At 36.3% G+C, this 17,778-nt stretch overlaps 1 protein-coding gene across 1 annotated transcript in view; it reads left to right on the plus strand.

Moving 5' to 3' along the window:
• Positions 1-8,847, plus strand: part of LOC101888481 (uncharacterized) — a 63,961-nt gene extending 55,114 nt beyond the window's left edge. The window contains exons 5-9 of the mRNA XM_059131398.1: positions 5,155-5,277; positions 5,350-5,518; positions 5,706-5,763; positions 5,869-6,042; positions 8,724-8,847. Coding sequence (XP_058987381.1) covers positions 5,155-5,277; positions 5,350-5,518; positions 5,706-5,763; positions 5,869-6,042; positions 8,724-8,847 — 648 coding nt within the window. The remainder of the gene's footprint in view (positions 1-5,154; positions 5,278-5,349; positions 5,519-5,705; positions 5,764-5,868; positions 6,043-8,723) is intronic.
• The last annotated feature ends 8,931 nt before the right edge of the window (positions 8,848-17,778 follow it).

The following is a 17,778-nucleotide window of genomic DNA, read 5'->3' on the forward strand; positions in this document are numbered from 1 at the left end:
TTATGAGACTTCCTCAACAGACGTCTGCAGGACACTTAGCACTGGAAGTATGTTTTTCTTACACATCATACAATGTTGCTGGTTTCGGTGTTTTTTACGGGCATTGGCTTTGTGTGCAAAACATCGACATAGAAAAGTCCAAAAAAGGAAAGAACGAACATGAGCTGCTAAGAAATACCAATAACCATTTATTATGCATTTCAATATTTTGCACAATTTCCATTTTAAGTGCAGCATAAATCAAATTTAAAACCAAACTAATGAATTTCAGGTTTTTCCCCTCTTTGGTTTGGCGATACTTTTCCATTTGGATACTTTGGCATTTTTATGAGAAACTTTTTTTCTATGAACGAATAAAAATGTCAAATAAAAAGAAAAATAAAATAGAATTAGTTGTAATGTTGAAACAAATCTATATTCGCAGCATAGACGTGGTACAGCTAATGATGGTGGAGTTGGCATAAATTTAATTGCTGTTCTTCAGTAATCGTGAAACCAAAATCATTGATATGTTGTCGGAGTTGTGTCATTTTTTACTTTTTGAGGTAATGGTGGATTTTTTCGTAAAATCTTTTTATCTAACTTTTGGTCAGCTTTCCAATAACGGCTCTAGTTTTTGTGATAAAGTCAACATTTATATCAAAATTGGCTTTATTTTAGAGCAGTGTTGGCATTTTTATACCTTAAAACACTATGTGTTGTGGGTATTATAAGTTTGACTGGCCCGTTTGTGCATGTTAAGTTGTAATCATGCTACAGGTCGCAAATTTGGCACGATCCTCACGAAATTAAAAATAGAGACTGGGTTCGGGTAAAAATAGAAGCCTATTGTTTTTGGAGATGATCTCGAAATATTTAGGGGCCACAAATTGTGCGTGGAGTTAGAGTTCAGGGATGGCTTATTAATTTGAGCGATCATCGGACATTATTTGGGGGGTTAAAATAAACCCCCATTATGCTGACTGCCAAGATTTCGGATATAAAGCAAAAATTGTATAATATATAGGGTGAGATAAAAAAAAAACTGCAACAAAGTCAAACGCCATAATTTTTACATACATTTTTTTTTTAATTTTATTGAATGAAAGAAAAAAATGTCGGAAATAGTATTAAATTTTGGAATAAGTTACTCTTCGGAATTTTGGCGTATTTCCGGCGAAGCGCTTGCTTGAGGCGTTCGACATTTGGGTATTTTGTAGTGTCAACCTTGCATTCCAAAATACTCCAGACACAATAGTCCAACGAATTGGTATCCGGAGATTTTAGTGGCGCGTGCGATGGTGCTGGGTCCTGTCGGAATGTCCAAGGTCTGCGGCAAAAATGATTGCGTGCCCATGGCACCCCCCAGAATATTTTCGCGGTAATATTCGGCATTTATGCTGATGCCACGGTCGATTAATACCAGCGGATCGCGACCCTCGGCTGTTATGGTGGTCCACACCATCACCATGGCCGGCGCTTGAGTTCTTGTGGCCAACCCAAGTTCCACATTTTCAACAGACCTCTTTGGCAAGTAAACACGATCATTTTGTTTGTTTACAAACTGCTGGACAAGAAATGTTTTCTCATCTGAGAAAACCAATTTCGGCAGTTCACCACTTTCGGAAAAGCGAAGCAACTTTTTAGCTCTTTTTTGAGTATATTTTCTGTTGCGACGTAAGTTCTTGCACTTTTTGGATGTTCAATGGCTTTATCCCGAGCTCATTTTTCAATATTTGCCGAATGGAATATTGCGATATGTTCAGCTCATGAGCCATTTTTCGGCCACGGCGAAGTGGCTTTCGATCAAGTCGCTTCTTAATTTTCGAACCATTTCTGCTGATATATTGCTGTTTTCTTCCGTCCACTTCCGAGACGTCGGGCTACGCAATCAGTATCACGGTAAAGGATAACGAGCGATGGTACGAGACATAAAAAATTTATTCACATTTAAATGCTGGAGTGCTCAAACGATAGCCATTTGGGGTTTTGCAGCCAAATACAAAGGAATCATACTATCACGCTTGAATTCCATTACGAATAACTTTTTTTTTTCTGAAAAAGTCTCATCAAAGTGCTTTTGTACGCTTGTAAACAATATAATGAGCTGTCACTGGAATAATTTTATCACCTGTCGGACGAGTGGCTTAGAAATGACAGCAGTCTGAAATTGGTTGCAGTTCTTTCATCTCACCCTGTCTCTCCGTCTGTCCATATTAAATTATAATCACGCTACAGATCGCAATTATGGCCCGATCCTTATGAAATGGAAAATGGAGGTTAGGGGTTAGGGTCAGAATGGATGCTTATTTTTTTAGAGATGATCGCAAAATATTTAGGGATTGAAAGGACCAATAACAGAAAAATTTCCTGATTTTGTTTTTGCTCTAGATTCCACAATTATGAACCAATCGACGTTGAATTTTGCGTGGAGTTAGAGTTCAGGACTGGCTTATCAATTTGAATGATCATCGGACGTTATTTAGCGGTTAAAATATACCATATACCATTTGTAAAAGAAAGTCGACATTTTCACTTCTGACCATTACATTTATGCTGATTGCCAAGATTTCGGATATATAGCAAAATTGGTATAATATATATGTAAACTAGATCGATCTTAGTTATTCCGCTCATAAGTCAAGGACTGATTTTCACAATTCTCATTAATTCGGAATTGGTCTCTTGTTAGACAAGGATAAAATCTAAGGAAATCCCGAAAAAATATGACAAAAAAGAGTGATTATTTTTGATTTTTTTTTTCAATTTCTGTCATATTTTTTACTGCCTGCGATTTTTTCAATTTGACTTACAATTTCGAAGTGGATATTTTCTAAAATTTTTCTACACTCTGCAACACTATTTGTTGATTGTATTATATACCGGTATTATATACGGAATTTTGTATGGGGGTAGGGTTAGGGTCAGAATTAAGGCCTATTGTTTTTGTACATTTGGGGGTTCAAATGAACCCAAAATTAATAATTTTACTGATTTTGCAGTCGCTTTACAGGCCACAATTGAAAACCTATCGACACGTAATTTATCATTAGGAGAGAGTTAAAGACAGGGCAGAAGTCTTGCATTTTGTGGGACCATTGGATTATATTTAGGAGGTAAAATGCATCACAACTTTCGTGCGAACTTGTTTTGAATATCTATCAGCTCGACAAAGAGCGTAAATATAGGCAAGTGCTCCAGGCTAAAAACAATACGTAACTTTTGTGCAGAGCGTTTTTTTCATAAACGAAATGGATTTGGCTTTACCCTAATTTTTGGATGGCCCGCATTGCTATAGCCTTTGTTTTCTTTTTTAGTATATATTTCAAAAAAACCACCTTCAAATCTCAACCAACCCAATATCAACATTTCAAAATTCCAGGTCCATCCATTTACACAAAGCCAAATTGTACTAAATATAGTGCCACTCAGTACAGTTCCCCAACTTATTTCTCATAGATGTTAGATCTTTCCGAATGGTACTATACTCATACTTTTTCGTACACTTATAGTTCGATTTTCCAAAATTCTTTGGTTCATTTATCCTACACTCCATCATTGACTCAAATTCTGGCTCCATCCGTTTGAAAATTTTTAGTAACTTTTAGTACGAATTAAAAAAACACAACTTAAATAGTATGAGTCGATTGTGCCCACAGATATATGCCCCATAGCCTTGACCCTTCATGGGAATAGTTATAAAGAAGTGGGCCAATATTTCCCATTTCATATCTGAGCTACGTCTGATATTAATGTTGGAACGTAACAGATTTTGGTTGTATCGAATAATTTTTTCACATTTTAAGAAAATGTTGAAAAATGCGCAAGTCATCATCTATAGCGGACCGATGTATTAATCTTATCCTTAACATTTATTTTCAATTTTATGTGAATAAATGATAAACATAATGTTGAACTTTTGTGGGGAAGGTGCCACAAGGAGTGACCCATAGACTCCTCATTCATATCAAATTTGTATACCCTCCACCATAGAATGGAGGGTATATTAAGTTTGTAACACCTCGAAATATACATTTTAGACCCCACAAAGTAAATATATTTTTGGTCAGCATAAAATTCTATGTCGATTTACTCAAATGTTTATTATATCTGAATAATGCTATCTCTGGTTTTAGAATAAAAACATTGGGATGTGTGGAAATTGAAGAGAATCGGCTGCTTATTTCGCATTTTCTGAGCGATATATTTATTCAAAATTTTGACCCGTTGCTGTATTTAGCAGGTCTTGTGTTGGTATTGAGATGCACAAAACGTGAGGATGATAGGATAATAGGAGTTATAATTATTCAAAATTTTGACTCTTCGTGGGGGATGTACCAGTAGGAATATGCTGTACCACGTTTGAAAATAATCATATGCTCTTTTCGCCTTTTATGAGAGTCATGGTTATTCAAAAAAATTGTCCCGTTGTGGGGGAGCTATCAGAAAGAATGGTACGTTTTTGACACCAGATCTTGTGTATTTATAAGAGAGATGATTATTCAAAATTTTGACCCTTCGTGGGGGAGAGACTTAACGGAATGGGCCGATATATTCAATTCGTACATGATCTAAAACTGATAAAAAGATTGGGAAATGCAAAGTTTGCTCAAAATTTGGCGATATATTCTTATTCTATTAATAATTATTTTCTGTGAAAATGTTGACCTTTCGTAGGGGAGATTTCAGAAGGGATGGACCGATATTGCCCATCTCCGAGATCGATCTATATTTGATAAAAATATTATGATGTACCAAGTTTGGACCAAATCGGACACTCCCTTCGAGAGTTATTGTGCGCACCAACCAGTCAGACAGACGTACGCACGGACGGACACTTCTAGATTTTCTCCAAATATCTTGAAATGAATTTAGTTCAAAGAGACCTAGGGTCTAAAACCATTATTTGGAAGAAGTACGCTTTGGCCGTATCAAATGACATATACCCTCTGTTGCCATATGACTGAGGGTATAATTAGACTTATATCACCCCTAAACTCTTCTATATGGGTTTGTGGCCATCAATACCTCGGCCATTAGACCGTATATAGAATTGGATGTCATATCCAAACTCCACTCATGGTGAAAAAAACAATACTCAACCTGTCGTAACCATATGTTTTCTCTTCTTTTTAATTATACTTCTCTGACTCATTATTCTTCTCTGTCTTCCAGGTACCACCAAACTATTTGCGGACATATGATATACAAAAACATGTGGAGGAACAAATGGAATCTGCGGTGCTGGAAATAAATTTTATTGTGACCTTACAGCATTTCATAAAGGGGCGTTTAAAGGTAACACACACAAAGACATCAAAACTAATTTAACGTTTTAACGTAAAATAACGCATTCTCATCCCATTTTAGTTGAAATGTTCTGCACGCATACATCTAATTTACCATGCCGAAACGGAGAAATACATTGAAGAAGATCGTCCACGAATATTGGCTTCCGGTCGTTCACCAGAAGTATTCCCCTATGACCACAGCGATGAGTTCGACGATGAGAATGGCCTGTATCTGACACAATATACAAGTAAGTATTGCATTGAGGACATTGTGGCATTATTGTCCTTGGCAAAATTGAAAACAACAAGAACAAAAATAATTATATTTAATTAATGCCTTTTATTAATTATACGGTGTCCATTTCCGATATTTTCTGATTTTAATATTTTTGTGTTTTTCGTTCGTTCGTTCGTTCGTTCTTTCTCTTTTATCAGATTATCATTCTTCGGCAAAATCCTTAATGTTAAATCTCAATCATATTTCAGGACACATGTGTGTCCTGATGCCATTATTAAGCTGCTTATTATTCAGTTTTAATCAAAATTTATTAACAAAACCGTTGAGATTTTTGCAAAGCCTTTGCCATTGTCGAAACAGGCGCAACAATAACGCGGCGGATGTGATTTCCATTGGCAGCCATAAAAACGAAGTGGGAGCAGCAACAACAACCGCAACAGCAGCTATTGAGCTGCGTAATAATGAGACGCGACAACAACAACAACATCATCATCAACATAGCTTCTGCTGGTGTCGCCGTTGCCTTAACAAGCCGTATGTTAATAAGCAAAGATGTGGCAGTAAAGTTTGGCAAGTGCGATGGTTATTCTGCCAAATACGGAGTAGCAATGGTGCTGCCGCTTCTTGTACTTCTTCGTCAGTGATTGCTAGGCAGGATAATGTCAGGCACGCGCAACGGTGATAAGTTAATTTGCACAATTATTACGAAAGTAGCAACAACAACAAAAAGGTGGCAGCCATAGCAAACAACTGAACAAATTATTAAATAAAATGTGTATAAAAACAAAAAGCAACAACAATAACAGGTAATGTGTAACCGGTAAAATAAAAGAAAAAAAAAACAGAGATCGGGTATGGAGAGCATTTACATGTATGTAAGTGAGTGTTTGATTGTGTGTGTGTGATTTAATATACCCAATGAACATTTTCGTAGGAATTTAAGGAGATTGTTTAAAATCAAGGTTGAATTAGATCTTAAATTTGTACAGAGAACGTATGGTATTGTCCTTAAATGCTTTAAGGATATGATTTTTAGGAATTTCAAAATACGTTTTTTGGCTAACTATTCACACACATAACCGCTCACTTAAGGCGTTTCCTATATGAGATGATCTGCAAATTTTAGTAAATGTTGATGTATTTAAATGTAAACGACATTGAAAATCGTTCTTTAGAAATAGCGAGGAACTTAAATTTGCCATTCCATGAAACATGAAAATATTTCAGCTCATTTTAAAATATGTGTGAGGTACCTGCTGCAAAATTTGATGAAAATCAGATATCTGTACCAATATTTTGGGTGTTTCGGAATTATGATTATGAAATTATGAAGAGACTCTGATGCTTATTTCGCATTTTATCGCTAGACTTTTTGATTTCATATTCATTCAAAATGTTATATACGAATGGTTAAAAAAAAAAAATAAACAAATTCGAAAATAAAAAAAAATATTGTAATATTTTAATGCGTAAATGCACAAATAGGTCGGTCTACCAACGCGTGAACATGATAGGAACAGCTGACCATGAGAAAAGCAGGAACGTACCGATTCAGGGTTTGTCCTTCCGATTATTAATTTCATAGCAAATGCCAAGCGTGCTGGAAACTTTAATCTTTTGAAGTTGAGTTGCATGTATTTTGCTATTAGAGAATTACAATTATAAATACCTCTCCGCAATAACCGTATCCTCAATTGAATTGTTTTGTAGTTTCTTTTTTACTCCTAGCCCAATACCATTGCAATCATATACCAATCTGAAACGATTTCAATATAATTTGACAACATTTAATTTTACACCAAATTCCGTCACACCTTCCATATTTCATTGAAATCGAAGGTACATACCGTGTTTGGTGCATCAAATATGTGAAATCGGCCGAGAGAATATGGGAGCTATATCCAAATCTTAAGCGATTTCCAATTAATATGTCACATTTATTATTGTATCTAAATTCCGACACACATTCTGAATTTCATTGGAATCGGTCATATATATGTGTTTAGTGCATAACACACATGAAGTCGGCCGAAACATAAATATGGGAGCTACACCTAAATATTAACCGATTTCAATATAGTTCGGCAAATTTTTTGGGTACCAGATTTCGTCTCTCTGCCCGAATTTATCTGCATCTGTAATCGATCAGTAGATATGTGCATATAAAGTTCAAATTTTGGGAAGGTACCTCCGATACTGATGCTATATCTTCAGTTCCAAATGAATTTTAAAAATGTATAAAGCCTATATTACTTTCATGCGATGTTGTAGTATACTTGGAAATTTTCAGGAAAATCTGTTCAGCGGTTTTCGAGTCCATGAATTACAAACATTTTCCTCTTTTATAGATATAGATACTTATTAAAAATTTTTACCCGTTAGCTCCCTCTATCAGAAGAAGTAGTCTGACATACTTCATCTTCACACCTGGTTTTGTGTTGTTAGAAATATTGGCACATGTGAAATTTGAAGAGAATCTGATGCCTATTTTGTATTTTATGAGAGATACAATTATTCCAAATTTTGACCCTTTGTGGGGGAGGTACCAGAAGATGTGATCCGATATACTCCGTCTTCACCCAAAATCTTGTGCTAGTGGAAATACTGAGATGTGCGCGATTTGAAGACAATCAGACTCTTATTTTAAATTTTGACCCGTTTTGGAGAAGGTACCAGAATGAGTGAACCGATATATCCTACCCTCTTACCAGATGTGTAAATAAAAATATTGGAATACGTGCAGTTTGAATACAATCGGACTTTTATTACATTTTATATCTCCGACATCTGATTATACATGCCATTCGATTGCTCTATAATTGTCGTTGGTTCTAACTCAAAAAATTCTGGCTATTTTCATGGGCTGTAACCAGAGATCTCCAGGGGTGAGTAGGGTAGAATTGTTGATGGCATCTGAGACTGCATCAACATGAATGCCACTCAGACAAGCCTGATAGGCTTCTTGATCTATAGGCTCTCACTTGTAGCGTTGGACCTACCTCTATATAAAATCTTGTATTCGCTTGCCACACTGGGGCCGCTTAGCTGAACACAGAGTAACCAATATCTTTATAACACAGACTAACCTATTAATTTTGTCTCAGAAAGCTGTGGCTTGCGCGGAGGACTTAAACATGATGTCGAATTTAAATCCTAGGATCTTGGGGAAGTCGTAATCGAAATTATATTTTACATGACTGTTCTTATCTCAGCAGGGTATGTGGTTTCAAGCTCCGCAAGATAAGTATTCATAATTATGCCACATATGCCATCAACACTAGGGCCCGACGGCATGATCGTAAAATCATTAGCATACTTTACGATTTCTATGACATCTGAACGGTGAGTAATTTAGGAAAAGTTGAGGTTAAATGGTTCGGGAGACATCACCCCACCTTGGGGAACTCCTGTCTCTCCAACGTTTCAACGAACAATGTTACCTCAAACAATGTGGCGTGGTTGACAGTATTAAATGCCTTTGATAGCTCAAGTGCTACCTTTACGGTTCCATGACACGGCTTGTTGTGCTTAAATACTCGATTAATATATTTCGATATGGCCTGTTGTGGAGCTATGTTTTGGGCGAAATTCGTGTTGGAGGTTTACATCTGGATAGCATCTCTGATGCTAGGGAGGAGTAAAGCCTGAATGGTATTTTCTTCTGGAGACGACAGCAAAATTGGCCTCGCCAGTCTTGAGTAGCGAGAACGCCCGACATATTTTTCAGGCTTCGGGAACGAAGTTAGTGGCTAGTAACAAATTTGTCAGGTACTAAACTCCCGGCAAATATAGGTTTCTAATTCACAATGATTAAGGATATATATGTAGCGCATATTAGAAAAAAAAATTCTGTTAAAATCTTAAAAATAACGAATGTAGCTGTTATATTAGGGTCTATACGACGACATGGGCCTGCACAGACAATTTTCTTTCTTAGGCGGTAGTATCTATTACGAACTTCAAATACCAAGTTTGAAACAATTCTGGCAAATAATGTCTTTAAAATCATCAAAATATCGAATATGGGGGCTATACGAAGGCGTGGACCTGCACAGTCAATCTCCTGACATAGGTTGTAGCATCCAGTGTACGAACATCAAATACCAAATTTGAAACAATTCCGGTGAATAATGTCGCTAAAATCATCAAAATACCGAATATCCAGAGGTACCGTTATATGGGTCCTATACCAAAACTTGGACATACATGGCCCATTTTCAATACCAAACGTCCTGCAGACATAACATACAATCTACTTCAATTCGTTCGGAAGCTAGAGTGATTTCCACAGACGGACAGACGGATAGAGGGACAAATGGAGGGACATCGCTAAATCGACATAGACTTTTATGCTGATCAAGAATATATATATTAGTATATAGTATATAGATATAAAATGTATATTTCGAGGTTTCCGTTTGTAACGGAATGGCAAACTTAATATACCCTCCATACTATGGTGGAGTGTATAATAAAAATAAGAGAGACGAGATCGAATACTCGAGCAGTTTCTATTTAAACTTCACATGTCATTAACTCTGTAGGAAAATTTGGATGAAGATTTCCAGATTCGGAATACCCGGCGGAACTTTGAGTATAATACAATATGCCTTTCTTCCAATAAAAAGTGATAAAAACAGGAGTCGACGTACAATTTCACGCAGATCAAAAATTTTAAAATTTTGATAAAATCTAAAATGAATTATCGGGGTGTCATCGTCATATTAATGCGGTAAATATCCTACCATATTATGGTGAAGGACACCGACGTAGGCAGGGTGAAAGCCTAGGTCACCTAGGTGAATTTTCGAGGGTATATAGCTTGAAAATATCATTTTTATATTGCATCGGTCCCCCAGAAATGGTTTCTGGCCTTTGATGCTTCTGCTTCTTTTTGTACGAGAGTCAAGGCCAAATTCAGAAACATTACATTCACATATTTTAGAAATGTGGAAAAGGAAAATTCAGAAAAGTTAGATTATAATTTTATAAGGAGAACGGAGACATTTTTGAAATTTTTCCTGAAACTCACTTCCTAAATCAGAAGAACAAGAAAAAAATCAATGATATTGATTTGTTCCAATTTTTTTCAAAAATATCCTCCAAAACAAAAACTTCATTTATGACCATATTAGATTTCCTAATACCTGTAAATAATGAATATTTTTACCTCATCTTTTTTAACGTTAAAGAAACCAACAAAAAAGTTGTAGCCCATTCGGTTGAAAACGTAATAATATATTCTAACATACCAATAGTTTCACAGGGGAGGTCATTATTTGGGGGTTTGATTCCCTAACAAGGATATAAATTGAACCATTTTTAGCCAAAATACACTCAAAATTATGTGAACTGATCTTTCAAACTTCTCATGGAAACTCCCATACATGTAAATGTAATTTTGTTTGTTGCATTCATTTGTATCCATTCTTTTTTGCGTTTATTTAATTTATCAATGTCTGTATTTGATTAATAATATATACATACAAATAAATAAAGTATTTTTAAAGCCAAGGACAGCAGCAACAAAAAGCAACAACAAACCCAACAACAAATTATTAAGCATTTAATAAATTATTAAATTAATTAGGAAAATAAATCAAAAATAGGGTATAAGGAATGGAAATATAAACAATACCAACACATGTACTTATATGCACACACACATATATATACATATACAATATCATACTTTCATATTACGTCTTAAACCATACATACATACCCTTCCACATAACATCACTTACAGTTGTATGTATGTACTATGTAGTGACGACGACGAGGTATAATAATAACATCTACAACAACAAATAATTAAAACAAATTGTCTGAGTATTTATTAAATTAAACAAGATTAAGATATGAACATTATTCAAGTTTCATGCAACATTGCTGAAAGATTCAAAAGACTAAAGATTAAGAATTCAACAAAATTATTGCATAAATGACACAAATGCGAAAGCGAATAATGAAAAAAAAAAAACGAAAACATATAGGAAATCATTAATTTGTAGCATACATTTGGGGAGTGTATATGAAATGGAGATATGCTTGGCATACCTTTAAGGCAGTATGACAACATAGGGTAATAATTAATGGTTAAATATAAGAAAAATCTGATTTGAAAATAAATAAAAGTAAGTAATACATAAATATTGCATTTTAATAATGACAGGGATGAAGGAATGTAGCTGGGGGAAGAAAATATATGGAGCAGAGGTGGAATATGAACAACTATGGCTACACACCATGATATTTAAAGACATTTAAAGATTTTATGGTAAAGTAACAGAACTCTCATGGAAGGAAGGACCTGAAGGACGTCTCAATAGAAGCCCTGAAGGACGTCTCTATAGACGTCCTGAAGGACGTCTCAATAGACGACCTAAAGGACGTCCCTATAGACGACCTGAGAAGGATGTCTCTATAGACGTCTCTGAAGGACGTCTCTATAGACGTCTCTGAAGGACGTCTCTATAGACGTCTCTGAAGGACGTCTCTATAGACGTCTCTGAAGGACGTCTCTATAGACGTCTCTGAAGGACGTCTCTGTAGACGTCTCTGAAGGACGTCTCTGTAGACGTCTCTGAAGGATGTCTCTATAGACGTCTCTGAAGGACGTCTCTATAGACGTCTCTGAAGGACGTCTCTATAGACGTCGTGGAGGACGTCTCCATAGACGTCGTGGAGGACGTCTCTGTAGACGTCGTGGAGGAAGTCTCTGTAGACGTCGTGGAGGACGTCTCTGTAGACGTCGTGGAGGACGTCTATATAGACGTCGTGGAGGACGTCTCTATAGACGTCGTGAAGGACGTCTCTATATACGTCGTGAAGGACGTCTCTATAGACGTCGTGAAGGACGTCTCTATAGACGTCGTGAAGGACGTCTCTATAGACGTCGTGAAGGACGTCTCTATAGACGTCGTGAAGGACGTCTCTATAGACGTCGTGAAGGACGTCTCTATAGACGTCGTGAAGGACGTCTCTATAGACGTCGTGAAGGACGTCTCTATAGACGTCGTGAAGGACGTCTCTATAGACGTCGTGAAGGACGTCTCTATAGACGTCGTGAAGGACGTCTCTATAGACGTCGTGAAGGACGTCTCTATAGACGTCGTGAAGGACGTCTCTATAGACGTCGTGAAGGACGTCTCTATAGACGTCATGAAGGACGTCTCTATAGACGTCATGAAGGACGTCTCTATAGACGTCTCTGAAGGACGTCTCTATAGACGTCATGAAGGACGTCTCTATAGACGTCTCCGAAGGAGGTCTCTATAGACGTCGTGAAGGACGTCTCTATAGACGTCGTGGAGGACGTCTCTATAGACGTCGTGGAGGACGTCTCTATAGACATTGTGAAGGACGTCTCTATAGACGTCGTGAAGGACGTCTCTATATACGTCGTGAAGGACGTCTCTATAGACGTCGTGAAGGACGTCTCTATAGACGTCGTGAAGGACGTCTCTATAGACGTCGTAAAGGACGTCTCTGTAAACGTCGTGAAGGACGTCTCTATAGACGTCGTGAAGGACGTCTCTATAGACGTCGTGAAGGACGTCTCTATAGACGTCGTGAAGGACGTCTCTATAGACGTCGTAAAGGACGTCTCTATAGACGTCGTGGAGGACGTCTCTATAGACGTTGTGGAGGACGTCTCTATAGACGTCGTGGAGGACGTCTCTATAGAAGAATCGTGAAGAACGTCTCTATAGACGTCGTGCAGGACGTATTTATAGACGTCGTGCAGGATGTCTCTTTAGACGTCGTGCAGGACGTCTCTATAGACATCGCTAATGACGTCTCTTTAGACGTCGTGAAGGACGTCTCTGTAGACGTCGTGAAGGACATCTATACATAGACGTCGTGAAGTCTGTAGACTTTCTGAAGGACGTCTCAATAGACGTCGTGAAGTCTATAGACGTCTTGTGTGACGTCTGTATAGACGTCTCTGAAGGACGTCTCTAAAGGATGTCTCTATAGACTTCTCTGAAGGACGTATATATAGACGTATCTGAAGGACGTCTCCGTAGACATCTCTATAGACGTTGCGAGGGACTTCTCTATAGGCGACCAGAAGGACGTCTCTATAGACGTCGTGAAGGAAATCCCTATAGACGACCTTAAGGACATCTCTATAGACTTCTCCGAGGATCGCCTCTTTTAAGAAGGTTGCCTTTATAGACGAGAAGATAGTTTCCATGAAGGGAGTCTTCTATAGAAGAGAGTTACTTCTACACATAACTTAAAAATTGTGAATATTTTTATTTTTCCTCTTCCACCCTCACTGCTCGCTCCTCGGCTACATTCTCGCCCGCCCAACGAATGGTCTCACTTTGTGTTGTGTTCTTTTTTGTCCAAGTACGATAAATTGTAAATAGTCATAAAAAAACAATTGAAATAACAATATTTAAATTAAACAAATATATAAATTAATAAATAGTATTAAGTACAACTAAGAAAAAAACATAAATTTATTTGAAAAATAATAATAAATAAACCTAAACAACAAACATCAAGTGTCAACTGTTTATGAATTGTAATTATTTACTTATCGACTTTTATTAACATCTATGTTAAAATATTTACAAAAACCCACGAAAAAAAAAACAACTTTTGGAAAAATATTATGTATTGTATACAAACAGAAATCTGTATACATGTAAAATTTAACGAAATACCATATAAGACAACTGAATTGAATAATAAATAAAAAATATACATAGAAACAAAACAGTTGTACTTTTTTATGCGGAACTACAGTTTTTATTGAAAAAGTAAGTATTTGATTATAGTTAATAATTATCAGCCCATAAAACTCTGTGATATTATGAAAGAAGAAGAACAAGAAGAGAAAAGACACGTGCATTGACGTTATGAAGGTTTACATGAGGTAGTAATCACATTAAGGTGGAGAATTTCCGCCCATTGTTACAAATTTTAAATGTTCGTTTATCAAAACTCTAAAACTTACCTAACACCCGAAAATCTTTAAAACTGAGAAACTCTTTTGGGCTTAAAAGCTTCCCTTTTTAGTGGGATGACGTTGTAGACAAAAATATACGATGTAACATTTCACTATACGTGAACTGCTACACGTGAACTACTACTGTATTCGGTATTTCGATAATTTTAGCGACATTATTCACCGGAATTGTTTAAAATTTCGTATTTAAAGTTCCTAACGGGTACTTCCATCTGTGACAAAAAATTTCCAACTCAGGTCCACGTAAAGCTCCCATATAACATTAACTCCCTCTATTCGGTATTATGATTATTTTAGCGACTTTATTCACCGTAATTTTTTCAGCTTCGAATTTGAATATCGTAATGTTCTTCAACAAAAATTTCACATACAGGTCCACGCCCTCGTATAGGCCTCAATATATTGGCTTCTCCGTATATCCCATATTTTTATACCCTCCACCATACATTGTTTAAATTGAAGGGTATTTTAAGTTTTTCACTCCGTTTGTAACTCATCGAAATAATAATTTTAGAACTAGCAAAGTATATACACTGGTGGCCAAAACTAAAGCAACTTAAATCGCAAAGACAATAAATGTGTTGTAACTTTTACAAAAATAAACAAATCGTAATTATTTTTCCAGTTTTAAATGAGGGGTTTAATTCACTTTCAAGAAACTAAAAATAAAAATACAAAAATAAGTTTGAACGAAAAATAATATGTGGAAAACTAAAATGACCCAATTTTTGCTTGGTCAAAACTAAAGCAACTTTTGATTTTTTATTTTAAAATAATTAAATTTTGGCTAGTAGTCGATAGCATAACCATTATTTTTGATAGCAGCTGCACACCTACGAGGCATTGAATCTATAACACGCTCAATTTGATCCTTGGGTGTGCTTTCCCAGGCACCCCGAATTCTTTAGAAAATGTTGTGCTTATTTATTTCCGAATCTCTCATGATCTTCCTATCTACGATACTCCAAAGGCTTTCTAAGGAGTTTATGTCAGGTGATTGTGCCGGTCATAACAAAACATGAATTTTTGACTCCCGCAACCAATATTTGACAAGTTTTGATACAAGTTTGGGATCATTGTCATGCTGAAACACACAAATCAGCCCAATATTTTACTCAGCGTAAGGGAACAACGTGATGTCCAACACATCTTTGTAAACAAACGGATCCACAACTTCCTTTATTTTATGGATAGACCCAAGTCCATAGAAAGAAAAATAGCGCCACGCCATTTTTGACCCTCCCCCATGCTTCACTGTACCTTTGCAACACTGCGGCTTGAGTCCTTCATTTTTTGGTCTTCTCACCGTAAAATTTTTCACGTCTGAGCCTTTAATATTAAACGTAGACTCATCCCAGAAATAAAGTTTTTTCCATTGAGCTTGATTCCACTTAATATTATCGTTTCCGAAAGCCTTTTTGATTTTTTCAGATATAAATGGTTTTTTGATGTCTTACGGGCACGCAGACCAGCTGCCACTTCTCGTCTACGCACTGATCTCCAGCTTATATCCAATGATTGCTCTCTCACCAATCCTGTTGAACTCTTAAATAGTTGTTTTTTATTTCTCTCACAATTTGTGGATCAGTATGGGCTGAAGTTCTTCACGGCCTTCATCCGTTATGGACTGTTACTACTGATCCAGTTTCAAAAAACCGACTTAGTGCACAGACATAATTATGAAATCACATAAATATTTATGAAATATTTCTCGGAAATCATTATCTGTGATATGTTGTTTTGATAGTCCTTGATAATTTGCTGTTTTATTCAGGTACTGTATTTGCTTTTAGCCATTTTTAAATTTTTTTTTGGGCAGTACATAAAAAACGAAAAGAAAAACACATACTGTTGTAAAAAACTTCTCAAAAAGGATTTATGACAAGCGAAATTGTCGAAGGAAGCAAAAAGCGATAAATATCACAGTAAAAAACAACTGAAATTGCAGCGGTTATATGAATGTACAATAGAGTTGCTTTTGTTTTGTCCAAGCCAAAATCGGGTTAATTGACTTTACCAAACATAATTTTTTATATAAAAATGAATTTTGGTTTTATGTTTTAGGTTTTTAAAAAGTGAATAAAGTACCTAATTTAAAACAAGAAAAACTTTCTCATTTTCTTAATTTTTGAAAAAGTTACAGGGCATTCATTCTCCTTGTAATTTCAGTTGCTTTAGTTTTGGCCACCAGTGTATATTCTTGATCAGCGTAAAATTCTAAGACGGAGGCAGTCCGTCCGCATTTTTAATCACGCTAGAGTCAAAACGAATTAACATCTAAAATTTTGCAGAGATCAGTCTTTTGTATGCAGGCGCCTTGAGTTCGATGATGGGTTATATCGGTCCACGACATCGTATAGCCCCCATATAATGGTATCCCCCGATATTCGGTATTTTTGTGATTTAAGCCACATTTTTCAATGAAATTGTCTGAACGCCCTACCTTACCCTCTGGAAGAGAATTGGCTATATGGGTCCACGATATCGTACATCTCCCTTCTGGTATTCGGTATTTTCATGATTTTTGCCACATTGTCTCAAAATCCACACCCAGAGTTCCTTCTGAGTACTTTACCATCTGGAAGATAAATGTCTATATGATGGGCGCTATACGGTATCGTATACAACGGTAGCTCCCAATATTCGACATTTTCATGATTTTAGCAGCATTTTTCAATGGAATTCTCTGAAAAACCACACAAGAAGTTCCTTCTGAGTACTTTACTCCCTGGAAGAGAATTGTCTATATAGGTCCACAATATTGTATACCCCTATATAACGGTACCTTCTTATATTCGGTTTTTGATGACGTTGGCGACAATATTCAACGGAATTGTTTCAAATTTCGTATTTGAAGTTCGGAATCGGTATTACAGTCTATAACAAAAAATTATGCAGGTCCACGTCGCCGTATAGCCCCCATATAATGGTTTTCGTTTAAGGGGTATTTTTTGACGGATTTTCGTCAAAATTTTCAAGGTTCAATGGTGGAGTGTATTAAAAGTTCCGGCCGGCCGAACTTAGCTGCTTTTTTACTTGTTTTGATAAATTTTTTAGTCCAACCAATCGGTATTTACATGGTACAATAATGAGGTAGAATAGATTCGTAAAAACCAGAAATACAGCCCTGATGCTATGCCCGCTTCCTGTTAGAATTATTCAAAATTCTAGGCAACAAGTTTTTTCATTTATTTGACATCTTTTGCACATTTATAAATTTAATCAGATGAATGAAATGCTTCGATGTTCTCTCAAAAATATGATCATAAGTGTTCAATCTTTCA

This window comes from Musca domestica, unplaced genomic scaffold (genome assembly GCF_030504385.1).
Source record: "Musca domestica strain aabys unplaced genomic scaffold, Musca_domestica.polishedcontigs.V.1.1 87, whole genome shotgun sequence".
In the NCBI taxonomy this organism is placed as follows: domain Eukaryota; kingdom Metazoa; phylum Arthropoda; class Insecta; order Diptera; family Muscidae; genus Musca; species Musca domestica.